General features: G+C 37.5%; 1 protein-coding gene across 1 annotated transcript; it reads right to left on the reverse strand.

The window, feature by feature from the left end:
• Positions 1-452: 452 nt before the first annotated feature.
• LOC106869358 (GTP-binding protein 4) lies at positions 453-27,268 on the reverse strand. The gene is made up of 17 exons (XM_089354214.1): positions 27,177-27,268; positions 24,308-24,478; positions 23,014-23,117; positions 19,748-19,831; positions 19,467-19,620; positions 18,283-18,375; positions 17,185-17,334; positions 15,851-15,958; positions 14,594-14,683; positions 13,713-13,820; positions 13,190-13,267; positions 12,125-12,176; positions 11,185-11,285; positions 10,774-10,886; positions 3,104-3,248; positions 2,304-2,438; positions 453-676 (listed from the first exon to the last, which is right to left on the reverse strand). The coding sequence occupies exons 1-17, from the start codon at positions 27,222-27,224 to the stop codon at positions 524-526; spliced, it is 1,887 nt and encodes a 628-aa protein (XP_089210340.1). The 5' UTR covers positions 27,225-27,268; the 3' UTR covers positions 453-523.

Consider the following 27,268-nt stretch of genomic DNA (forward strand, 5'->3'; position numbering starts at 1 on the left):
TCAGGAGTCAACTTCAAGCCAATCTTCCTCATACACACTCCATCGCTTACGACGTCGAGGGTTCCAGTTGATCCGATCAACGGAACAGCCTGCTCGTGAAATTAACGTGCAAGTGGCTGAGCACTCCACAGACACGTATATCCTTAATGTAGTTCTCGGGGGATATTCAGCATGACACAGTTTGACAAGGCTGGCCCTTTGAATTACAGGTACAACAGAAACAGGAAGTAAGAGTGAGTGAAAGCTGTGGTGAACGAGTACACCAGGGTTCGCCACCATCCCCTGCCGGAGCCTCGTGGAGCTTTAGGTGTTTTTGCTCAATAAACACTCACAACACCCGGTCTGGGAATCAAAACCGCGATCCTATGACCACGAGTCCGCTGCCTTAACCACTGGGCCATTGCGCCTCCACTCCTCATACACACACAAATTAAAATACAGAAAAACCAGCGTATTATTAGAATTTCTTTTTAATTCAGAAAATCTCAATGAAATCATCCAACAAGCATTTATCTCATAAAAATTATCGTCTCTGTGTCTTTCCAATACCACGTTTACCACTGAAAATATGTTTTGGTTTCAAATCATGAATGTGTCGATCAGATTCTCCTTTACGTCCGTCCATTGTGAAGGACTTCATAGCCTTGCGTGTCATCTTTCTTACTTTATTGACCATCTGAAATATTTAAAATTAGATTTTAATGAACATGTGAAAAATAATATATGCAATACATACAATTTTTGTTTTGTTTCATTTCTTTACAAGAATAATTTAAGTTCCAGCGGCTTTGGAAATCTTCATAAAAATCATATGAAATGATTTTTATTAATTTTTAAAAGGCATTTATTTATCCTAGAGTTGAAATGGTTAATTAATAATTACAGATATATTAAAATATAATTTCTAACTGAGAAACAAGGGCAGCAATTTTGAGGGGAGTGAGTAAGTCGATTACATTAATCCCAGTACTCAACCAGTACTTATGAATAGATGAAAGGCTAAGTCAACCTTGGCAAAATTTGAATTCAGAATTTAAAAAGCTGAGAAAAATATCACTAACAACTTCGTCTGGCGTGTGAAGAGTTTTGCCAAATTGTCACTTTAGATATATTAAAATACATTAACTTCTAAATTTGGGACATTTTGGTTGGGAGAAGTCTCTAAGGAACTAATTAACTTCAGTATATTAGTGGTACTATTTTTAATTGACCTTCCATCTCCTGAAGAATGAAAGAAATGTAAAACCAAACCCTGCTCAAGACAAAGTGACCTGACAATATACTAGAAGTTATTTTACCACTTTCTACAAGAAGTGTTTTACAAAATTTTCAAAATAGTCACATAAACTCAATCAAACATTTACAAGTAATCCAGGAAAATACACTATTTTACATGACTACCAATATTAACAGCAACAACTATAAAAACGGAGGCTATATCGATAGCCTCCCTTCGTAATATCACAGGCCTGCACACTATAAATTAAAAAATAAACGTTCCACCCAAGAAAAATCTTAACATTTTGCAATACAACACTAATGACATCATTCTAGAACTACAAAATTTTATCAACATGCAAATTCATGCAGCTGTAATCCAGAAAACATTCTTACTAGCAAGATACTGCATTCCAAAATTCACTCACTCAGACTAGAAAGACGTGTCTTTATGATGGAATGGTCTTATCACACATAAAAACGTATGAAAAAAGTGAAACTAAGAGTTCCCACAATCACCAACAGCAGAGACATTGCAGTAAAATAATTATAGACATAGCTAAAAGGAAAAACGTATCCCACAAAACAATGTAAAAATTACAACCTAAATTACACATCAGAAATGGCTAACCTTACAAAAAACCCCACAAAACATTCAAAACTACACACAACCAAAATAATAAAAAAAAAACCTTTCGCCACTCAAGAAAATAATCTAGAAAAACAAAACTGGTAAATATTAGTATTCAAAATAAACCACAAAACTATATAGCAGCATCGACAATAATAACAATGGTCATATCATATAGTGTATCACACTATATGATTAACAATAAGGAACAAAGCAATTCCAAGTAAGGAGAAAGAAAATAGCTGCTATATTTGATGACATATACGACACTTTTCACAGAAGACAAAAGTCTCAAAAAAAAAATCCCCCCCAAGTCCTATATGTGAAGTTAGGCCTATATAATGCACTAAGAATGTTTTCCCCTTAATATATGCTGTTGAAGTTAAGGTGTATCTAATACATCCACCAACAAACATGGCATATCTATTAAGGTGAAAAAATATATTTTATGTACCGTTTCATCTCGTAAACCAGATCGATCTCGAGGAGTCCTGGAAGAGCTACGCATGGCTGCTTGAGAATCTTCTCTCTTTCGTTTCAAAGGCCTGCGTGTTGTACTACGGGATCTTTGTGTTGAGTAGTTTTTCTCCTGAAACAGAAATATTCATATAATGAATGGCTTCAAACAACATGAATTAATCAAAGGAGAAACTGAAATGAAATCAAAATATACATTAGGCTTTAATTTTTCATAGGTGTTAAAAAAAAACACTTCATTATGTGTTGAAACTGAGTATGTGGGATTTGTTATTGCTCAGCCACATTCTAATTTCTATTTATCCCACACCTACTGCAAGACAGTCAGCCTTCTTCCGAACTGGTTTGTTATTCATTTTTACGAAATATTTTTTTTGTTCACTCTGTAATTTGCTCACTATGACGACACATTAAAACATGCTATTCTGTAGCCACTTTTACATATATTATCAGTATATAAATGGCTGTTAAATTTTTGAGAATAAACTAACTACTATTAATTAATAACTATGTCCAACTAATTTTGAGTAAAATTTCTGAACAGCGTGTTCTATATTGTCATATAAATTTCAACTAAATTGAAAATTTTAAGTTCACTTCATAATTTGAACAAAAAATTATTTATACACATTAAATAAACTTCTTTCTATGCCCTTTGTATCACCAACCACCCAGCAGAGTGGACTTATCATTCAAACTAACTTACACTGATTCTGTATAATAAAATGTTTAAAACCGAAGTTAAATCAATCAAAATGTATTCAGCAAAAAACTTACTGCACGTTCTAACTGTAAGCCCAAGTCATCCATTTGTTGCTCCAAATCACCAACAGTTCCAACAACTAATTTAGATCTTGGTATTTTTGATGCCTTTCGCCTTTCTCGTGACTCTAAGATCATCAGTTGTCTCTTTTCATGTATTCTAAAAAAGAAAACAAAATAGTCATCATCATCATCATCATCGTTTAACGTCCGCTTTCCATGCTAGCATGGGTTGGACGATTTGACTGAGGACTGGTGAAACCGGATGGCAACACCAGGCTCCAGTCTGATTTGGCAGAGTTTCTACAGCTGGATGCCCTTCCTAACGCCAACCACTCAGAGAGTGTAGTGGGTGCTTTTACGTGTCACCCGCACGAAAACGGCCACGCTCGAAATGGTGTCTTTTATGTGCCACCCGCACAAGCCAGTCCAGGGGCACTGGCAACGATCTCGCTCGAAAATCCTACAGGAGCCAGTCAGGCGGTACTGGCAACGGCCACGCTCAAAATGGTGCATCTCATGTGCCACCCGCACAAGAACCAGTCCAGGGGCACTGGCAACGATCTTACTTGGCTTGCCGGGTCTTCTCACGCACAGCCCATTTCCAAAGGTCTCGGTCCGTAGTCATCGCCTCGGTGAGGCCCAATGTACGAAGGTCTTGCCTCACCACCTCAGCCCAGGTCTTCCTGGGCCTACCTCTTCCACGGGTTCCCTCAACTGTTAGGGTGTGGCACTTTTTCACGCAGCTATCCTCCTCCATTCTCACCACATGTCCATACCAGCGCAATCGTCTCTCTTGCACGCCACAACTGATGCTTCTAATGTTCAGCTTTTCTCTCAAGATACTTACACTCTGACGGGTATTCACATTGACATTACACATCCAACGGAGCATACTGGCTTCATTCCTTGCGAGCTTACGTATGTCCTCAGCAGTTACAGCCCATGTTTCACTGCCATGTAGCATGGTTGTTCGTACGCATGCGTCATACAGTCTGCCTTTTACTCTGAGTGAGAGTCCCTTTGTCGCCAGCAGGGGTAAGAGCTCTCTAAACTTTGCCCAGGCTATTCTTATTCTAGCAGCTACACTTTCAGCGCACCCACCCCCACTACTAACTTGGTCGCCCAGATAGCGGAAGCTATCGACTACCTCTAGTTTTTCACCCTGGAATGAGATAGAAGTTGTTTCCTGTTTGTTTGCAGTCTTTATTGCACCTGAACATCTGCCACAAACAAAAACTAACTTGCTAGTTAACCTGCCTTTGATGTTGCTGCACCTCTTATGTGTCCATAGCTTGCACCGGGTACATCTTATAGAGTTACTACCTACTCCTTTTCTACATACTGAGCAGGGCCATCTACCTTAAGGGGTTTGTGTTTTATCTACCTTCCTACTTATTAGGATTTTGGTTTTAGCTAGGTTGACTCTAAGGCCCTTCAATTCTAGACCTTGCTTCCACACCTGAAACTTCTCCTCTAGTTCTGATAGTGACTCCGCAATTAGGGCAAGGTCATCAGCATAGAGGAGCTCCCAGGGGCAACCTGTCTTGAACTCCTCTGTGATTGCCTGGAGGACTATGGTAAATAATAGGGGGCTGAGGACGGAACCTTGGTGGACCCCTACCTCTACCCGGAATTCATTGCTGTACTCATTTCCAACCCTCACCTTACTGGCCGCATCTCTGTACATGGCTCGCACAGCTCTCACTAGCCATTCTTCTATCCCAAGTTTCCTCATTGACCACCAGATAAGGGATCGGGGGACCCTGTCAAAGGCTTTCTCCATGTCAACGAAAGCCAGGTACAGAGGTTTATCCTTGGCTAGGTATTTCTCTTGCAACTGTCTCACTAGAAATAAGGCATCAGTAGTGCTTTTACCTGGCACGAACCCAAACTGCATCTCATCTAAATTGATTCGCTCCCTAATTAGTTGGGCTATGACCCTCTCTGTAACTTTCATAACCTGATCTAACAGCTTGATGCCTCTGTAATTATTTGTATCTAAAGCGTCCCCTTTACCTTTGTAGCAGTTGACTATGATGCTGCTACACCAGTCATAGGGTATGACTCCTTCGTGTATCACCTGGTTCGTAATACGGGTGACTAGGCTATAGCCAACACTGCCAGATATTTTGAGCATCTCTGCAGTGATTCCTGATGGGCCGGGGGCTTTCCCGGTCTTCATACTCTTAATTGCTTTATCTACCCTGGTACTATCAACTCGGATAGCTGGTCCCTCTATTGGGTCGACATAAGGCAGGCTCTCTTTCTCCCATTCATTCTCTTTATTAAGCAATCTATCGTAGTGGCATCTCCAGACCTCTTTCTTTGCATCCTCATTTAATGCAAGCGTACCATCATCCATGCGAACACATTTCTCTCCTACAACATCACTATTCTCTCTCCTACACTGTCTTGCAACCCGAAATACCTCGAGTCTTTGGTCCTCACGGCGCAGAACATTGGCAAATCTTTCCTTATCTGCTTCCCCTCTGGCTAAATAAACCTGTCGCCTAGCCTCCCTTCTGGCACATTGGTACAATTCCCTGCTACCACCGTTCTTCCAGTCCTTCCAAGCTTGTTTCTTTTGTCTAATAGCCCTGTCTACCTCCTTGTTCCACCACCACGTTACTCTGGGTTGGGAGGGGACCTTACACCACCCACAAATCTGGTCGGTGGCTTTCAACAGGTTGTCCCGCAGAAATCTCCAATTGTCTTCCACGTTGTATGATGCTATATCCCCTTCTATTTCGTTAAATGCTTCAAGTAACTTGTCTCTAAGTCTCTGTCCGTTTGCAGGGTCTTTAAGCTTCCACACCCTTCTTCTCCAAGCCTGTCTAATTCTGGGCACCCATTTTGCCTTGATCCCAAAGTCGCTAACTACTAATCTATGTTGTGGGGTACATTCTTCGCCAGGGTAGGTTTTGGCATTTATAAGCCGCCCTCTTTCCCTATTTCTGGCGAGGATGTAGTCGATTTGGCTAGAGTGTCTGCCGGAGCGGTAGGTGACTAGGTGACTGGCAGGTTTCCTGAAGTTGGTATTGCAGACCATAAGATTGGTTGCATCACAGAACTCCAGCAGTCTGGTTCCCTCCTCGTTGCGGGAACCGAAGCCATAGCCTCCATGTATGCCATGGAAGCCCCCAGCACGACGTCCGACATGACCGTTGAAGTCTCCAGCCACAAAGAGAAGGTCCCTGTCACTCGTCGACGAGGTAGTTTGCAAGAGGGTGTCATAGAATTGGTCTTTCAGACCATCTGGTAGCCCAGGTTGAGGTGCATAGGCTGAGATGACAGTAGCTAATCTATGATGAAGCACTAGTCTGATCTTAAGTACTCTGTCACTTACTCTAACGACCTCGATTACCTTATCCACCCATTTCTCCGCTAGAAGTATTCCTACGCCCCCGACCCCGTCAGTGTTCCCTGCCCAGAAAATCTTGTACCTGTGTTCTTTGCCTGTGAGGAACCTTGCAGAACCTCCTCTCCATCTTACTTCCTGGATGCAGCACATATCTACGCATCTCCGTTCAAGCATCTCAACAATTTCACCAGATCTACCTTTCAGCGTGCCGACGTTGAGAGTGCCAATCCTAACAGTATGGGTGTTGGGGGTGTGGGCCTGTAGCCTGGGAAGAGGAAAAGCAGTGTCGTGTACCTGAAAAGAAAACTTGCAATTGGAAGAATTCATAAGCAAAACATTACCTACAACCTGCAAACATTTCTCAACCTTAATGCGCTACCCAAAGGTAGGGGAGAGGATGGCCAAGGCCACTAGATGGGTTCCGGGAGACAGCCGAGGTTGACAGGATGACAAAGGGATGAACTTCCGGTGGAGGGGGCGGGATGACAGAGGAATGAACTTACGGTGGAGGGGGTGGGATGACAGAGGAATGAACTTCCGGTGGAGGGGGTGGGATGACAGAGGAATGAACTTCCGGTGGAGGGGTGGGATGACAGAGGAATGAACTTCCGGTGGAGGGGTGGGATGACAGAGGAATGAACTTCCGGTGGAGGGGGTGGGATGACAGAGGAATGTACTTCCGGTGGAGGGGTGGGATGACAGAGGAATGAACTTCCGGTGGAGGGGGTGGGATGACAGAGGAATGGACTTCCGGTGGAGGGATGACAGAGAAATGAACTTCCGGTGGAGGGGGTGGGATGGCAGAGGAATGAACTTCCGGTGGAGGGGGTGGGATGACAGAGGAATGAACTTCCGGTGGAGGGGGTGGGATGACAGAGGAATGAACTTCCGGTGGAGGGGGTGGGATGGCAGAGGAATGAACTTCCGGTGGAGGGGGTGGGATGACAGAGGAATGAACTTCCGGTGGAGGGGGTGGGAGGGCGGGTTACCGCCAGCGAGTAGAGAGGGCTCTTAATTGTAGATTTTAAATATTTGAGAGACAACAATGCATAAATCGTAATTTTTTAAAAGAGCAATGAATTCTGGGTGATTAGAATATAACGTAGCATGAATTTAGGAAGCTTAGAAAATGAATAAGCATGAATTTAAGACAACAACTGAATTCAATTGAATTTCATGGAGAGAAACAAGATAAATAATAAGGGACAAAACTAAAGCGCAAGGTATTGAGATGTTTGAGGCCGTAAATAAATAAAAATCTCTATCTTATCTGCATCTTGGGTATTTCGTCGTAGTACGTCAGCGAGATAATTTAGAATGGGTTTCTCATTTATATATAGCCAGAACCTGAAGACCTTAAAGGAAAAACTACGAAGGGGGAGAGAGAGGATGGAGGGGTAGACAGAGGCATGGCGGGAGAAAAGATCATCATCATCATCATCATATATATATATAAAGAGAGAGAGAGAGAGAGAGAGAGAGAGGGGGGACCAGTCAAGCAGCACATCACGCTGTAATTCTTGGGCTGAGAAATCAACACTTAAAAGCCATAATTTTAAGGAGCGATAAGAATTTTTGAATAAAGGAAAATGGGTAGTGGTGGTGGGTAGGTACCGCCAGCGAGTAGAGAGGGCTCTTAATTGTAGATTTTAAATATTTGAGAGACAACAATGCATAAATCGTAATTTTTTAAAAGAGCAATGAATTCTGGGTGATTAGAATATAACGTAGCATGAATTTAGGAAGCTTAGAAAATGAATAAGCATGAATTTAAGACAACAACTGAATTCAATTGAATTTCATGGAGAGAAACAAGATAAATAATAAGGGACAAAACTAAAGCGCAAGGTATTGAGATGTTTGAGGCCGTAAATAAATAAAAATCTCTATCTTATCTGCATCTTGGGTATTTCGTCGTAGTACGTCAGCGAGATAATTTAGAATGGGTTTCTCATTTATATATAGCCAGAACCTGAAGACCTTAAAGGAAAAACTACGAAGGGGGAGAGAGAGGATGGAGGGGTAGACAGAGGTATGGCGGGAGAAAAGATCATCATCATCATCATCATATATATATATAAAGAGAGAGAGAGAGGGGGGACCAGTCAAGCAGCACATCACGCTGTAATTCTTGGGCTGAGAAATCAACACTTAAAAGCCATAATTTTAAGGAGCGATAAGAATTTTTGAATAAAGGAAAATGGGTAGTGGTGGTGGGTAGGTACCGCCAGCGAGTAGAGAGGGCTCTTAATTGTAGATTTTAAATATTTGAGAGACAACAATGCATAAATCGTAATTTTTTAAAAGAGCAATGAATTCTGGGTGATTAGAATATAACGTAGCATGAATTTAGGAAGCTTAGAAAATGAATAAGCATGAATTTAAGACAACAACTGAATTCAATTGAATTTCATGGAGAGAAACAAGATAAATAATAAGGGACAAAACTAAAGCGCAAGGTATTGAGATGTTTGAGGCCGTAAATAAATAAAAATCTCTATCTTATCTGCATCTTGGGTATTTCGTCGTAGTACGTCAGCGAGATAATTTAGAATGGGTTTCTCATTTATATATAGCCAGAACCTGAAGACCTTAAAGGAAAAACTACGAAGGGGGAGAGAGAGGATGGAGGGGTAGACAGAGGCATGGCGGGAGAAAAGATCATCATCATCATCATCATATATATATATAAAGAGAGAGAGAGAGAGAGAGAGAGAGAGAGGGGGGACCAGTCAAGCAGCACATCACGCTGTAATTCTTGGGCTGAGAAATCAACACTTAAAAGCCATAATTTTAAGGAGCGATAAGAATTTTTGAATAAAGGAAAATGGGTAGTGGTGGTGGGTAGGTACCGCCAGCGAGTAGAGAGGGCTCTTAATTGTAGATTTTAAATATTTGAGAGACAACAATGCATAAATCGTATGGTAATAATAATTAAGAAGATTTAACAAGATTAATCTCAAGTTACTTGGTGACCCTGTCAGTGCAGGTGCCACTTAAAAAAGCATCCAGTCCACTCTGTAAAATGGTTGGCATTTGGAAAGGCATCTAGCTGTAAAAATCCTGCTAAAACAGTCACAGAAGTCTAGTGCAGGCTTCTGCTAAAATGGCTCTCGTCAAACTGTCCTGCTCATGCCAGTATGGAAGGCAGATGTTAAACAATGATGATGATGAATCAACAGATGCAGGTATGACAGCTGACACTCTTGTTGCAATCACCATGTTCCATTCGGAGTTTCGCCCATTGGATAGAATCTTAGGCAAGTATTTTCTATGGCTTTGACTTGACAAATGCCTTGTGAGAAGAAGTGGAGATGGAAACTTGAGAAGTTCATAATATCAACATATACGTGTATGTGTGTGAATTCATTTCCATGTGTTTTTTTTTTAAACATCCTTCTCTGGTAAGCAATAATCCCATAGGTTCAGCAGCTTTGCTGCTTTCAATTTGTGAGGACCAGTGGTGTGAAAATACCTTAAGTGGAAAACAAGTTAAGTAAAGGCTGGCCATAGAAAATTTACCTCAACAAGTTTCTAACCCATGCCAGCATAGAAAAGAAAAGCAAGAACGATAACTTTGCTGATAATTAAAATACCGTATTTTAACGCACATAAGCAACCCTCATGTATAAGGAAACCCCTAATTTGGGGTGCTTAAAATTTTGGAAAAAAGGTTTTATAAGGGATTATTATACTATTCATGTATAAGAAACTCCCATATTTTTTTAACCTAATTTTTGACAAAAAAGGGTTCCTTATACACATTAAAATACAATAAATACTATTTATTTAAAAACAATAGGGATGGAGTATTAAGATATGAAAGAAAAGGTAATTTTAGTATTCATGTTATCCATTTTTCCATGAGAAATCACTACAATTCAATCCTTTCTTACTGATAAACTAGTAAACTGTGAAATAAAGAGTTCTGTTATCAACCATATAGATGTGAAAAGTGAAGTCAACTTCAGTCAGATTTGAATGCAGAAAGTAAAAGGACCTTTCCATTAGCCTAATAATATCGATCTATAACAAGGGTACAAGGTCATAAGTTTTAGGGGAAGCTTATAGTCAATCATACTAATCATCAACTTCATTGGTGCATACTTTAGGCAAAGTCCACCTCAACAGGATTTGAGCTCAAGCTGTATAGGGACATAACTAAATAGTGAGAGGTCTTTGATCTATCACCCTACTGCTTCTACTAATCTACACAAATCACTAATAATAACATTTATTAATGCTTAAGTAACACATAGTACAAATAAAGCAGTGAAAATAAAATGAGCATATTTAAGCAAAAATCATTAAGGTTAATTACTTGGCGGCAACTTTTCTAATTTTCTTCATGTCTTCATCTTCTTCTTCATCTAAGTTGTTATAATATCCTGCAGCAATTCTCAGCTCTTCTTCTTTCTCTAATGCTTCCAGTTTCTATAAATACAATTGTTAGACATAACACCATTTGAAAATTTAAAAAGAAAAATATTCAAATACATTTGAATTGTATTTAAAAAATAAAAAATTTTCTTTTTTTTCTCAAAAATCATCATTATTTAACATCCATTTTAGAATGCTTGTAATGAAAGCGAGGGTTAAATGATGGAATATGTTAAGACAGATTTTCCATAGTAAGATTTACTATTTGTTACACCATGGTATAATTTAATTAAATACTAAGTATTATGCTTGATAATGACTACACAATGCAATCAGTTTGAGATTAACTAACCTGCATTATATTTGGGTCAATAAAATCAGCTACATTATGTCCTTCCCATATTTCTGGCATGACATCATATTTTTCTTCTGGATTCGTCAAATCCCAGGTTTCTGTAACAAAAGTTTAGAAATAAATAATAGACAATGTGAACAATTCAAATCATTTTCATTCTATTTTACTAATTTCAGTTTGAGGACTGTGACCATGCTGGAGCCCTGCCTTCAAAGATATATTACCATCATCATAATTTAACAGCCATTGTCCATGCTGGGTTGGACGGTTTGACCAGAGCTGCACCAGGCTCCAGTCTGATTTGGCATGGTTTCTACAGCTGGATGCCCTTCCTAACACCAACCACTTTTCAGAGTGTGCTGGGTGCTTTTATGTGGATTCCAGTTCTTGACTGTTAGTGTGAGATTTGAACTCAGAAAGTAATCAAATACTACAATGGAGTATTTTACAACATTTCTGATCACATTTGACATCCTTGGTGTAGCCCTGGTTGTGTTTTTGCAATGCAAAACCTGCTCCTACTTGTCAATAAAATATAGCAACGGTCATGTACTGGAATTGATGTAACAGACTAATACACACACACACACACACATAAAATTCAGACCATGTGCCAATATTAGAAAATTATTATTATTAGAGTGAATTATAAGAATTGGACAAAATATTTTATAAGTATTTAGTTACAACTCTTACTTGCTGAGTTCAAATTTTACCAAAACACTTTTACCTTTTCTTCTTCCAAGGTTGATAAAATGAAGCACCAGTCAAGTACTGGGATTAATTTTTAATCAATTAAGTCTTGTCCTTCCCTTAAATTTGTAGCCTTTTACCTTTGTTAGAAATAATTATTATTAACACTCTAAAGGTAATATCACTATATTCATGGCCTTAATTCAAATTCAATCAAACATTTACAGTCAAATAATTTACTTACTTCTCAAATCTAAAATGTAATCATCTCCCATTTCTTGTTCAATGTCTTTTTCCTGCAAAGAAACAGAAATATTTTGGTCTATTTATAAAATAATCAAAAGAAGGAGAGGCAATGCCTGGAGATCTTTGCAAGTCTTTCCAGACTGATGAAATTGATGTTCAGTTGAAATATAGATAATAGCAGTGTTTAGTGTGGTGAGATAGTAAAGGTGATCATAGAAGGAATGATAGGTAGGGAAAATGGGACAGAGTGAAGTAGGAAGCTAGTTAGTTCAGAGGACATGCAATAGCAAAAATGACATACCTATGAGCTAGTAATTGAAGGCTGCTGGTTATTAAATCATTGCCAGCTTGGATTTGGTGAAGGACACTAGTTTCCAATCAGTGTGTCACAGAAAGTAGTTTGTGATGTCATTAGGTTTTAAGTTTCAACAATGCAACTGACATCATTTGCCAGAGGCACATTAAGGGTGGCGTATACATTAAGCATGGGAAGTTAGGGAGGCAGAGACATTGGAAACCACTTGTCTTGGATGTTAGTGTATAGCAGTAGCACCAGTCTACAGACGTAAGCAACATTTTAATGGGGGTTTTACAACTTTTTGTAATCCTTTAATCAGGAGGGAAGATTAATGCCTAAGACCTTTTACAACTCAGTGTGGAGGAAGGTATCCTCAAACTGAAAATCTAGCTCAAATGTTTGCAACAAAGTGGACTCTGCTAAAGACACCCACAGATCAAGTGGTGATGGTGTAAAACTGGGTAATGGATTAAGTCTACCACCTAAGCAGGCCAAGGTGGGATCTGAACTCAGAATGTAAAGAAAAAGGAGAAATACTGCAAAGCATTCTATCCAACACATTCTAAATGACTCTGCCAATTCCCCATCTGAATTTGTGACTTAAAGATAATGGGTTTGACTATGACAGATTCCAAGTGTTGCAAGAAAGATTTATCATCCATTTCTTTTTTCAAAGGCAAAAATTTCACACCCACTCTCTTAAGTCTCGGAAGCTAACTTTAGTAATGTAAACAGTTCCACTGAAGACAAATAAGTAAATCTTACCAATTTCTTCTTTTGCCCATCGGTTTCCATTTTTTGCCTTTTCTGAAGAACAGCTTCAGGGATATGAACTGATCTTTCCTATTAAAAAAAAAAAAATAGAAAGAAAAAAAAAATCATTTCATCACAGATCATCTTGCTATAATTAGTGGTGGTTTTGCTGTTTATATATTTTTGCTCCTCATAACAGAATTGGTACATTGTCCTTAAATTCCAATTTTAAGAAGGTGTGGGGTTATAGCGGGTTGCTTTATCTACTGTTATTCCTTCAAGAAAGATGTGAACTTAAACACAATGGTTGTAATGTGTTTGAACTCACAATAATGAAGCAAAACATATTGCGATTCACAACAAAATGTTACACATAACAAAAATCCGTATAAGAAAGAGAAACAGTCACCCAAAAGGAAGGTTTCCATATGTGAAGGTGTCTTTCAAGAAAAATAGTAAACAAAACTCTCTAACAAACATTAAATTGCAAATATCATATTTTGATTACATTCTGATAAAACATCAGAAACCTTACCTTATCATCTCTCTTGTTTGGCATTGCAACTCTTAATCGTGATAATAAGTCATCTTTTTTCTGACGAATCTTTGTTTCCACTCGATAAGCTAACAGACGATCACAAGCCTAGATTAGACAAAATATGAAAATAACATTTCCTCATTGCCAGCCCAATATTATGAAACGAATCATGACGGATAAAACAAATTATTTTTTCATCGACACCAAATAAATTACAAATTAATACTAAAATACTTTTAAGTGTTAATTCTCAAGTCAGTTCTGACTGAGCAAAACCTATGGTCAAACCATTCCAGGTTTGACCATCCTGTTTTTTTTGTTTTTTTTTTTTAAATATCTAGAAATATATTCTACTAATATGGTAGGGTTTGATTAAAAAGAAATGTCGCTACTGTTTCTAACAGGTCAACTAACTACATGGAGGCTTCTCCCTTTAGTATTGGTTTGTAAAGAACAGTTATATTTAAAGTTAAATTACATAAATAAAAAATGTCAGTATTTTTAGACTTAAGGGATGGCTGTACAGTTAAGAAATATGCTTTGTGACCGTATGAATTTAAGTTCAGTCCCACTGCATGGCATCTTGGGCAAGTATCTTCTATTATTGTCCTGGGCTGACCAATGCTGTATGAGTATACCTAGTAGACAAACAGTACAGAAGCCCATCACTCATGTGCAAATGTGTCTGTGCTGGCATGTTTGTCGCTCAACACTTTACAACCAATGTTGGTTTGTCTTTGAAACTTTGCAGATCCACAAAAAGCAAACAAGTATCAGACTTTAAAAAGAAAGGTAGTGTGATCATTTTGATTGACCGAATCCTTCAATGCAATGCTCCAGTATGGCCACAGACCAATGACAAATATTCAAACACTTACCTCATTTTTGACATTCATGACTCCTTCTTCAGTGAGTGTACTCATATACATTATTGGAACATTTTCCTCTTCTATTTTCTTGATGGAAGCCTTTAAAATTAAGAACACACAACCATCACCATATATTTAAATATTTATAAATTTATGAAATACTTCTAATAAATTGCATTCATTTGTTTCAAATACATTTTTCTATGCTAGTGTGGATTAAACAAATACATATTTTTGAGGTATTGGTCTACTGAAAGTACTCTGTAGCTAACTCTTATTAATTCTTAACTATTTTTCAAGTGAGGAGTTCTTTCATTCCACTCATCTTCAAAAGTTAAAAACTTGAAGACAATTTGTCGAAGAGGATGTCAACAAACATTACTGTTTCTAGTTCAGTACTGTTTCATATATTCATACATGCGTAGGCATGTACATGCACAAACACACACAAAACAAAAGGACATCGTGGAATTTCATTCCCAAAGTTAAATTTCTTAGGTAGATGTCGCTATTCAAGAAATAGAAGTTGCTAAAATAAGTACCAGACAAGACACTGGGGTTGATAAAACGTAAAATCCCTTGAAAGTGGTGCCCCAGTATGGCCACAGTCCAAAGACAAACTACTAAAAAAACAAAACGTAAATGAAGTCTAAAAAATTTCAGGGTAGGAAATATAAGTTATAATTTTCAAGAACTTTTCTTGGCTGTGTACTCTACTTTAGACTGAAGCAATTTTAAGTACACCTATTTATATGTAGTATATATAGCATCAAAAGACTAACATCCAAACTACAGGGTGTCCTCAAAGTCTGGGTACATGGGGATTAACACATACTTAAACCCATTACCTCCCATAATTCTATTAACTGGAATTTTGACAGATAATTACGAAATTTGTAATTTTTAAGTGATCTCATGAGATCACTGGTAGGTAATGGGTTAAGAAATTATTTCTTAAATTTAATTGTTTATGTTATAATTTTATTTACTCCATGTAGCCTGACTTTGTGGGCACCCTGTAGATTTATTACTCATTCATTTTATGTTTCAGAACCAGATCAAACCAAACATTAATCCTATCACATTTTATTTCATAAAAGGACCAACTAGTTAGCCATATGTTATTTTTTCATGTCTTGTGCATGATTTAAAGAAACAAATGTAATTAGAAAATATATCATATGAAGTATCCTAAAATAATTCATACTACATTATTATATTTAATGAGAGAGAGAGAGAGAGATCATGTGTGTTGAAACAAATTACTTGTGTAGCTTCTGGGAGGTCTTCAAATTTCAGAACATCTATTTTGTTGATGCAAACTAAGATGGGTTTATTCACAAATAATGGTTTAATGCTTTCAAATAAGGTAATCTGAAAATTTAAAGCAAAAATATATATAAAATATAAATTAAGCATACAAGGAAAAGTAAATAGCTAACAAACTGAAATAAAACCAATGAGATTAGGTCATTAAACATATGGCTACCTCCCGTAAGCACTGGGGTATGTATAGGAGGTAGCTAGGTACGACATGAATAGAATAATTTTAAATATTAATAGGCAATGTATTTCATTGCAAGATTGGTAATGAAATGATTAATATATTTCGGTAGTTAAATCATTCACATTTATATAAAATATATAAATACCATTTATAATATTTTCATTTTTAACTTTATACACAAAGTGCACCAAAATACTTTTTATTTACTCTAAGTATACTGTGATAAAAGGAAAAAAAAAAAAAAATAATAATTGGGGAACGACTGCATGAGACAACCTAAATAATCCCAATTATTTTAGAGAATTAAATTTGTGTTGGCCAAGTCTGTAATTCCATATTTTTTGAATAAATCAATGAAACGAAGGATTTTATGTCAACCACCCAATAGCAGAGTAAAAAAAGGGTAGTAAGAAGAAAACAAAGCAGTAATATAATAGTTAACGCATTTACCCATTCAGCATGTGTGAAGTTTAGTTTGGATGTGGAGGCAATTTGTTCCTGGATTCCTTTGTATCTTATTGTATTCAAAATGTTTACATGTTTTTTAGCCAATGCTAATTCACATTACAATTCTCAGTTAATTCAAACAAACAGCAGTTGTGATAGTAACAACTAAAATGGAGTTCTATATTTAAGAGATGAAGAATTATGTACATTATTTACAATTGACGGATATTTGTCCTCATCTTGTTTGTTGTTAACACAATGTTTCAGCTAATATGCCCTCCAGCTTTCATCAGGTGTCTTGGGGAAATTTCCAACCTGGGTTCACATTCCTAAGGTATTTTCCGATGATGATGATGATGATGATGATGACGATGGTGGTGGTGGTGTTGTTGTTTATTATTGTTGTTTTTTTTAAAAATTATTATTATTATTATTATTATCATTATTCAGGTCACTGCCTGGAATCCAACTCGGAATCTTAGGGTTAGTAGCCTATGCTCTTAACCACTACACCGTATGGTATATCAGCTGAAACGTTGTATTAACAACAAACAAGATAAGGACAAATATCCGTCAATTGTAAATAATGTAAATAAGAGCCTAAAATGGAGACAGCCACTGTTTGTATTTACAAACAAACTCTTACCTGTTCATCAATTGTTTGGTTACATTGTTCAGAGATATCCATAATATACAGTACTGCAGCTTTTAAATGAGCCAATGCTGTAATGGCCTGCATTTCAATAGTGTTTCTATTTTCTAAAGGATGATCCAATATACCTGGAGTATCAACAACCTATTTGGAAAGGGAGAAAAAATAGCATTTAGAATATAAATTGTTTCAAAGAGTAGTTTTTATTATATATACACTCCCAGCGCTAGGAAGAGCATCTAGCTACAGAAACCTTGCTAAAGCAGACAGTGGAGCTTGGCATGGCTCTCTGACTTTCCAACCCATGCCAGCATGGAAAATGAATGTTAAATGATGATGTGCTCCACATACCTAAGAAATAGGAAACAGATGAAATGTTGATTCATACATAACAAAAATGATGTTGTAGGTCATGTGACTTAACTCAAACATCACACAAACAGTCTTGTTTAACAAAGCTATGACTGAATTCATTGTAGGAACTTGCATTATGCTATTGAACAAGATTCTGGGAATTAAGAACTTTGTATGATTTAAGCTTCAGGGCGAGACTTTATTACTGAACTTATAGAAATACTTAGAATTATTACAACAGATAGTGTATTTCTTTGGAAATATAGTCACAGAAGTTTTAAAGCAAGACGCTTTCTCAATCCACTTCTGTTCTGAATACCAAGTATTTTCAATGCACTCTAGTTATAATTCTTTTAAGTGACAAAAATATCTGCTTATACATATACCATAGCTGTCACTAATAAATATTAACTAAGATCACTCCTTTATGACAATATTAATGATAAAAATACAATCAAACATACCATATTTTCTGGCATAAAAGTCAAATTTTTCAAACTAAAATTTACAGCAGAAAAAGTGAGGTAAACTCTCGGAGACGATTTTGGAGGACCAAAAATTCTATGTGAAAAGCAACTGGATTTGGAAAGACTGATGTTTGAATTTACACTATATAACACACTAACTTGTGGGCTGGAAAATATGTTACTTATATATTTGAAAAGGAAAAGAAGAAATAAATATTAACAGGAAATAAGATTTTTTAAAATGAAACTTTTCACAAAATAGATATCTTACCTGCCAACGTAGATACCGATGGTCAGTGTGTCCGACAAACAATGATTTGGTTGTGAAAGCATAAGGCTGCACTTCAACGTCGGCTCGTGTAATCTAGAAGTTAACAAAATTATTACAAGAATAATAACTGGATATTAGAAACAATAAACACTGATTAACACATTCAGATATTTAAATAAACCAGTACAGCAATATTTTCTAAATGTCAACAACTCAGCCATGAAGTAAGTGGTATTTCTTATCAGTTAGGTAGAGTGGATAAAAGAAAGTAATGTACTCCTCTTAAGGACATCCTATGTCAATGAGAGCATTTAACCCATATATGCCCATAAAAAAAATGAAGTCTTAAAATTTCACTGTATTTAGATTAAACGTTACGGTAAGCTTCCACAATCTGAAAGAAAAGGACAGTATGCAACTGTTAGCTACGGGTGTTGACTACCAACTGCACATTTCGTATGCTCAGTCAGATGCTTCCTGGCGAGTTCATGTCCAAACAAGAAGAAGTAGGTTTTGTGTTGCGAAAAGGCAACCAGGCGGTAAATACAGGTTAAAATTGATATCTTTTGTTCACTGGTTCAACATATTAACATTTGGTCACTGTATCTTATCTTAGCCCTTCAGCGTTTAAATCAGCCATGTCCAGCCAAAATAATCGACTTGTTTTATCTACAAACTTGCCAGATCCAACCTCTCACACTTACTCTACAATATTATTCTAAAAATGAACAATTATGTCACTGAAGTCTAAAAGCTATAATGTAATGTATGACTAATTCAAATCTATGTGAATAAATAAGCATTACATTTGACACTGAAATCTGAATGCTAAAGGGTTAATCATAATTGTTTCTGACATTATTACAAGGCCAGAAATTTGGAGACGAGTCACCAGTACTTGAACTGAAGGATGAAAGGCAAAGTTCACCTCAGCAGGATTTTAACACAGAACATAAAAGAACTGGAATAAATACTACAAGGCATTATTCTCTAACAAGTCTGCTAATCCACTGTCCTCATGTTAATCATAATAAGGAAAAGAATAAATATTTGAAAGTAGTAACAGAACATTTAACATCTGAAATCAAATAGGATCTGTTGATTAAATCTGTCTTCAGTTCTCAGAGAGAGAGAAGTTGGTTGGTTTAGTAACTAAGAACACTTGGAAAAACATTTATACAAACCTTATTGATAAAGCTTGATTTTCCAACATTAGGGAATCCACAGACAAGAAGAGTTCGGGTAGTAGGATCAATGGATGGCAAACGAGATAAATGTTGTCTAACTTGTTCTAGATATTCCAAGCTCTGTTTCTGACGTTTCAAAATGGTCACCATTCTAGAAATACATACCATAATATACAATTGTATAATATGTTCTTTAATTAAAGTATATAACAACTGTTCAATGTTAATTCCAAACAGTAGATTTGTATTTAACCAATTTAAATATTACAAAAACTAACCTTCCTAGAGCTGCTTTTTTCAATTGCTTGCATCGATAAAGTGAATCAGCATATTTCAGAAGTCTAACATAATCCTTTGAAACACTGCAATGGGAACATCTCAATTTTAGTCTTAAAAATAACTAAAACTATACATACATACATACATACATAGAAATATTGCACAGATAAACTGTTGCTTCAGACAACAAAAATGATAACATTCTAAATTATAACCGCATTATCCTAAGATTTAATTTGAGTTCATTTGATTTGTTACAATTTCCATTGATAGAACAATATTTTTTCACTTTACTATACGTAGACAAACGTACACAACTACAAACAATAACAAATGTAGAGTCAGGGCATAAACAAATACACAGGTTACATGTTTTACGCAATTTCAATGATGTCTTCTATAGTGAAAAATATATCTTTTATCTATTACTAGTTTCAGTCATTGGCACACCACCTTGAAGAGTTTAGTTGAACAGATTGACTCCAGTACTTGCTCTGTCAGTCTCCTCTGTCAAACTTCTAAGTTGCAGGGAAGTGAACAAAACAGCACTAATAGTCAAAGCAGTAGGAGAACAAAGCACATGTACATATAAACACATACACAACAGGCTTCCACACAGAGTTTTTGTCTTACAAATTCGCTTATAGGGCATTGATTGGCCCAGGGTTATAATAGAAGATACTTGCCCAAAGTGCTGCACAGTGGGACTGAACCCAAGACTGTGATTGAAAAGTGAACTTCTTACCACACAGCTAATGCATATATATATATGCCTTTCCCTTGGATAACTGTGGTGGCATGGAGAGGGGAGGCTGGTATGCATGCGCGACTGCTGGTCTTTCATAAAACAACCTTGCCCGGACTTGTGCCCCGGAGGGTAACTTTCTAGGTGCAATCCCATGGTCAGTCATGACCGAAGGGGGTCTCAGTATAAAGATCTAATCTTTCGAGCGAGATCGTTGCCGGTGCCCCTGGACTGGCTCATGTGCGGGCGACACATGAAATCTTTCGAGCGAGATTGTTGCCAGTGCCCCTGGACTGGCTCTTGTGCGGGTGACACATGAAATGTTTTGAGTGGGACGGGATCGTTACCAGTGCCCCTGGATTGGCTCATGTGTGGGCGACACATGAAATCTTTCGAGCGGGATCGTTGCCAGTGCCCCTGGATTGGCTCATGTGAGGGCGACACATGAAATCTTTCTGAGCGGGATCGTTGCTGGTGCCCCTGGGCTGGCTCTTGTGCGGGCGACACATGAGGTTTTTCGAGCGAGATCATTGCCAGTGCCCCTGGACTGGCTCTTGTGCTGGTGACACATGAAATTTCTTCGAGTGAGATCGTTGCCGGTGCCCCTGAATTGGCTCTTGTGTGGGGTTGTTGTAGGATTTTCGAGCGAGATCGTTGCTGGTGCCCCTGGACTGGCTCTTGTGCGGGTGGCACATAAGATGCACCATTTTGAGTGTGACCGTTGCCAGTGCCGCCTGACTGGCCTTCGTAGGGTTTTCGAGCGAGATCGTTGCCAGTGCCCCTGGACTGGCTTTTGTGCGGGTGGCACATAAAAGACACCATTTCGAGCGTGGCCGTTGCCAGTACCGCCTGACTGGCCTTCGTGCGGGTGACACGTAAAAGCACCCACTACACTCTCTGAGTGGTTGGCGTTAGGAAGGGCATCCAGCTGTAGAAACTCTGCCAAATTAGATTGGAGCCTGGTGTTGCCATCCGGTTTCACCAGTCCTCAGTCAAATCGTCCAACCCATGCTAGCATGGAAAGCGGACGTTAAACGATGATGATGATGATATATATAAATAAAATCACATAAAGTAAAGTAAGTTAAACAAATAAACAACTGCAACTTACAGTCTAGAAAATATTGTGAGCAAATAAATTCAATGAAATCTGTTATACAATGAGGCATCTTCACATCATTATCATCATTTTTTTGTGTCTGCTGTCATGAGTTGGACAAGAGTTCATGAGGCAGAATTTTAAGGCTAGATGCTCCAATTGACACCAATTATCCACTCGTTTTCAAGTAAGATACTACATTTTACTGCTCTTTGCAAGTTAAAAGAGTGACATTTGTTTATGCAGGACATAAATGTCACTGGGTCAATGCACAGACAAACAGAACACATGCACAAACATTCACATTCATACATGTAAATATGTATGTAATGTATATACACACACACATCTGCAATAGGGTTCTGTACTGTTTCCATTTACTAAAGACATGGCATTGGTCAAACTGAGGCCATAGTAGCAGATACTTGCCCAAGGTGCCACAGCGGGATCGAATTTGAAAGCACATGCTTGCAAAGTGAATTTCTTAACCACAGTCAATATCGCCCTCCTCCACTCCCCCTCATCATCATTGTTGTTGGATGTCTGTTTTTTTATGCTGGTGTGGGTTGGATGGTTTGACAGGATCCAATGAACTGCAGGACTGTGTTGAGGTTTAATGTTTGCTTACAGTGAGTACTGAATACATTTTGAGTTGCACTAGCACAGAAAAAAAAAGATTTTTTTTTTTTGTGGTACCAGCATATGAACAACATGTTGGAGCCACCATATAGCTCACAAGACTAGAAAATCAGAGGTGAGCAGAGATGAGGGGATTAAAGTACAAGGGGTGGGTGAAAGTTTCCATCAACTAAATTCATGCATAAGGCTGGAGGTATAGTAGAGGACATCGCCCAAGATGCCACTCAGTTTGATTGGACTAAATGACCACAGGTTTGTGAAACAAACTTGTTAACTTCACTATCATATATTGTCTCTGTACGTATGTGTACCTGTTTGAACATTTGCATTCTACATCCTTGCACAAAAGCATTAAACAAAAATGTAAAAAGTATGACATTATTGACATTCCCAGCTAACAAATCTTTGCATAGCTCTGTATTTTCAAAGAACACTGGGATAAAAAAATCAATTACTTGAAAAATAGGTAAAAATTAGCAGTAGAAAGACTGTAAAATAGTCTGAAGTCCTTCCTTTTATGTAACAGGAAGGACATCACACACACAAGACAAGTTTCTATATGGTTTCTGTCTACCAATTCCACCCACAAGACATTGTTTTACGGCTACAGTAGACACTTGCCCAAAGTATCACAAAGTGGCATTTAAGATCATATCTACACAGTCATACCTGCAAAACTGGTAATGGAGTAATTTGAAGAATGATACAAAGTGAAATGGTATCTATTACATAGCAAAAATATAAATAAAATGCTTAAAAAAACACACACACAAAGTACTTACTTGTCAACTAGATGTCGAGCTGTGTTTATTTGTCCCAGAGCAAGTTTGTAATGGTCCCGGTCATAGAGAACGTTCATCAAATCAGCATAAAATGGGTGAACATCCTATAAGTTACATAAAGGAATTTTAATCTGAGAGCATATATTTAATAACACAGAATAATATAAAGTTTGTGTAGAAAAAAAATATCCTTATATAATTTTCTATTTCATGAAATAATACAAGCTGTCACTGTGTGCAAGCCCCATTTTTCACTGTTTGAAAATCCAAAATATAAAACTTTGTCTAAATCTAACTTGATACACCATGCATTAAAATTTATATCTGTGTATTTATTTTAACTTTAAAGGAAGCCTATACAATCGTAATTGCGGTTATGTGTGTTACACACAACTGAAACTACATGACAAAACTATGCTCAGTATCATATATGAGAATTACATGGTAAAACTAGTAATCATAATTATTGTTAGAGCTCTTTGTGTTTTAACATCAGACAATTTTCTTTTTCACATGTAGAGTATAATAAACTGTTTTGACTATAGTTATTATGAACAGCAACATTATGAAAAGTAAATTAGAAGAGACTGTAAAGATTCTGGAGCTGAGACAAGTAGATGTGTGCTTTGTTCAAGAATAAAGATAGAAAGAACCTTCACAGACAAGGAACAAAGGTACAAATGCTTCTGAGTGGGAATAGTGATGGAGTAGGTATACTGTTGGCTGAGAAATGGATAAAGTAACTGAAGTAAATAAAGTACATGACAGAATAATAGGCGCAGGAGTGGCTGTGTGGTAAGTAGCTTGCTTACCAACCACATGGTTCTGGGCTCAGTCCCACTGCTTGGTACCTTGGGCAAGTGTCTTCTACTATAGCCTCGGGCCGACCAAAGCCTTGTGAGTGGATTTGGTAGACAGAAACTGAAAGAAGCCCATATATATGTATGTGTGTGTATATGCTTGTGTATCTGTGTTTGTCCCCCCAACATCACTTGACAACTGATGGTGGTGTGTTTACGTCCCCGTAACTTAGCGGTTCGGCAAAAGAGACCGATAGAATAAGTACTAGGCTTACAAAGAATAAGTCCTGGGGTCGATTTGCTCGACTAAAAGCGGTGCTCCAGCATGGCCACAGTCAAGTGACTGAAACAAGTAAAAGAGTAAAAGAACAAATGTCTGTGTTTCACATTGGCATAATGACCTTCTCAAAATACAACTATACAATTGATTAGTTCAGCAGAAGAAAAAAAATCTATTCATCAGTATATTGTATAAATCAAAAAGAAGTACTTACAACTAACTTCGGAAAGTCATTTATTATGTGCGTTAACTTATCATGAATGTTCTGTTGTGTGAATTTCACTTTGCGCATATAAAACTGCCGGATCCTTGAAATCTTATAATGTTTGTGAACAACTGTCGGAGTCTTACGCTGTGTCTTTGACAAAATAATGTCAATAAAATCCTAAAAACAAAAAACAAAAGGCATTTGTGAAATATAAAAACTACAAATAAATACATATGTAGAACATCATAAAATCCGGAAAGCTGTAGTGTTTTCAATACACTGCACATATATCTGTCTGTAACAAACTATGCACACATTTTAAAACCATTCTAATACTAGTTTCCTTGTCATCATCATCATTTAACGTGTTTTCCATGCTGGCATGGGTTGGACAGTTTGACAGGAGCTGACCAGCTGAAGGGCTGTTCAGGCTCCATGTCTGTTTTGGCACAGTTTCCATGGCTGGATGCCCTTCCTTACACCAACCACTTTACAGAGTGTACTCGGTGCTTTTACACAGCACTGACACAGGTGCTATTTATGCGGTACAAGCAAGATTAGGGATACTTAGCAGGAGAGGGTTGCAAGAGATGTGCCTGTATGCAAGAGCAACCACGCTTTTACTTAGCTTGATATATTTTTTCAAACCACCAAGAGTCTTGGTCCCCTGTCGTTCCCTCTGTGAGTAGCATGGGCACTTCAAAAGAAGAATGTCCCTGGAAGACAATGAGTAATTAATGATCTGCCACACGAGTCACCCCCGGAAATGTGGTATTTTGCATTGAGAGTTCTTACCCCAGGACCAGACCATCGGTTGAGAGTTCTACTGCAATGTTTTGGAAGCGTTTGGGAGAGGACATTCGGCAAAAGCGACTGGATCTGTGGAGCACAAAGAATTGGATTCTTCATGATGACAATGCACCCTGTCACCGAGCTCTCCTTACTTGTGAGTTTCTCACCAAAAACAACATGATATCACTTCTGTGCCTGCCCTATTTGCCAGGTTTAGCACTTGCAGACTGCCATCTTTTCCCCAAGATGAAGATGCAGCTCAAAGGTCACCGTTTTAACACCATTGTCAAGATCCAGAGTGAATTGCAGAATGTCTTCAACTTACTTTTGGAAAACGACTTCCAGGCCAGATTCCAGAAGTGGCAAGTACGTTGAGACCAGTGTATTGCTGCACAAGGTGACTATTTCAAAGGAGATGATGTTAAAACTCAGGTAAATAAGTTATTTTAAAATTAAACATAACTAGTTGGGAAGCTAACTTAACTTTTTAACTACACAGCCATACTTGTGCCTATAGCATCTAGCCAGTACTTTACTGGCCAATATTTTATTTTCATTCCTGAAGTTTCATTTTGGCCAGAACAGCACCTATCTTTGACAAAGTAATACTTTAACTTTCATGAGACACTGGAAAAGAAGCACAGAACAATATTTGTCATATAATCCAGGAGACATCAGTATTTTGGTGGAATTAATCCAGCAACCAGGACTGAATCCCTTGTGGTTTTCCTAATAGAGCAACAGTAACAATTTTAGGAATTGTTCGATATATTATTCTGGGCCTAATGTCTGGTCCAGGTAATTTGCTCCAAATTATCGTCAGACAGTCATGCATGACTATAACTAAGCTGATCCTATCAGATGAGAACATACAAGGCATGTTGAATGTTTTGTGAAAGGATTGCAAAAATATTGGCACTACTTAAATACAGATATGTGGTGTAGCGCTCACTCTACGATACCCATCTTCTCTGCTTTCCATTTAGGGCAAGTTCACGTAGTGGAAAATATTGGATGGAACTGCTGGAGACACATCTGGCAAGATTTTAATATATATTTCCGAGTGGTGCCCAATTCTATGATACATCATTTGGGCGACCCTTGAGATTGGGACATCACTGTCGCAAGAGGGAACGTCCTAAACACAAAACGCTGTACTAACCGAATTCTTTGTTAATTTAAGTTTTAGCCTTAGCTTTATTCTTCGTATTATTTTTTAGTCTAATCTCAAACATATTCACCGACACATCAGTATACACGCACGCAGACACATACATACGGGTATGTATATGAGTGAGTGTGTTTATATTAAAAAACGACAGTATTCTAATAAAAATATTTAAGGAACGAAAATATTCGACAATGGAAGTAAATCGATTGTCTTGTAATGGCCTGTTTTTTTACTTTATTGTCAAACTGGGGTTAGGAAGTCTTTCCCTGGAGTTAAAAGTAAGACTTGAGAATAATTTTGCCGACGTCGTCTAGTGATGCGATAATGACAATATATTAAAAGCCTAGGGCAACTTGGGTCTCGGGCCTTGAGGCATTTTCACGTAAAAATGTTGCATTTATTTGGATCTGATGAGGATTGTACTTCGAGGTAATGCTGAAAGAGTAAATATAATAAAAGACGTTCTCGTGACATCTGTGTTTTATCTAGACTATGTATATCAAGGACTACATTATCCCATGCATCCAATTTCTAGCAGATTGATAACCACGTAGTAACAACAACAGTTGGCTCGTTTAGAATAACACGGTTCACTAACATTTTTCTTCATGAAATGGCTTAATAATGTTATCTTCCGTAAGAATGATTGATGATGCTAACTTATAGAAAAATACAGAAATATCTGATAAATTTTAAAATTAGTAAAATATTAGAAATATTTGACACAATTAATCACATGTCTGTATGTATTTACTGACTTCTGCGTGTTAGACTCACCATTGAAGGATTAACGTGTAAGTCTGAACATAGTGTAAGCTTTCCAAAGTAAGTAAAAAAAAACTCTAAAAACAAAGCAGTCAACATATAAGCAACAAAAATAAGTTCATTAAAATAACTTTTGAAATATTTTACCTGTGAAGGCGGCACAACAGTGATCTTTTTGAAGTTATAATGCGACATGGTGTTACGGTAAATTGAACTTTCCGGACCACATGGACTAAAAG

This window comes from Octopus bimaculoides, chromosome 6 (genome assembly GCF_046866305.1).
Source record: "Octopus bimaculoides isolate indiv1 chromosome 6, ASM4686630v1, whole genome shotgun sequence".
Classification (NCBI taxonomy): Eukaryota; Metazoa; Mollusca; class Cephalopoda; order Octopoda; family Octopodidae; genus Octopus; species Octopus bimaculoides.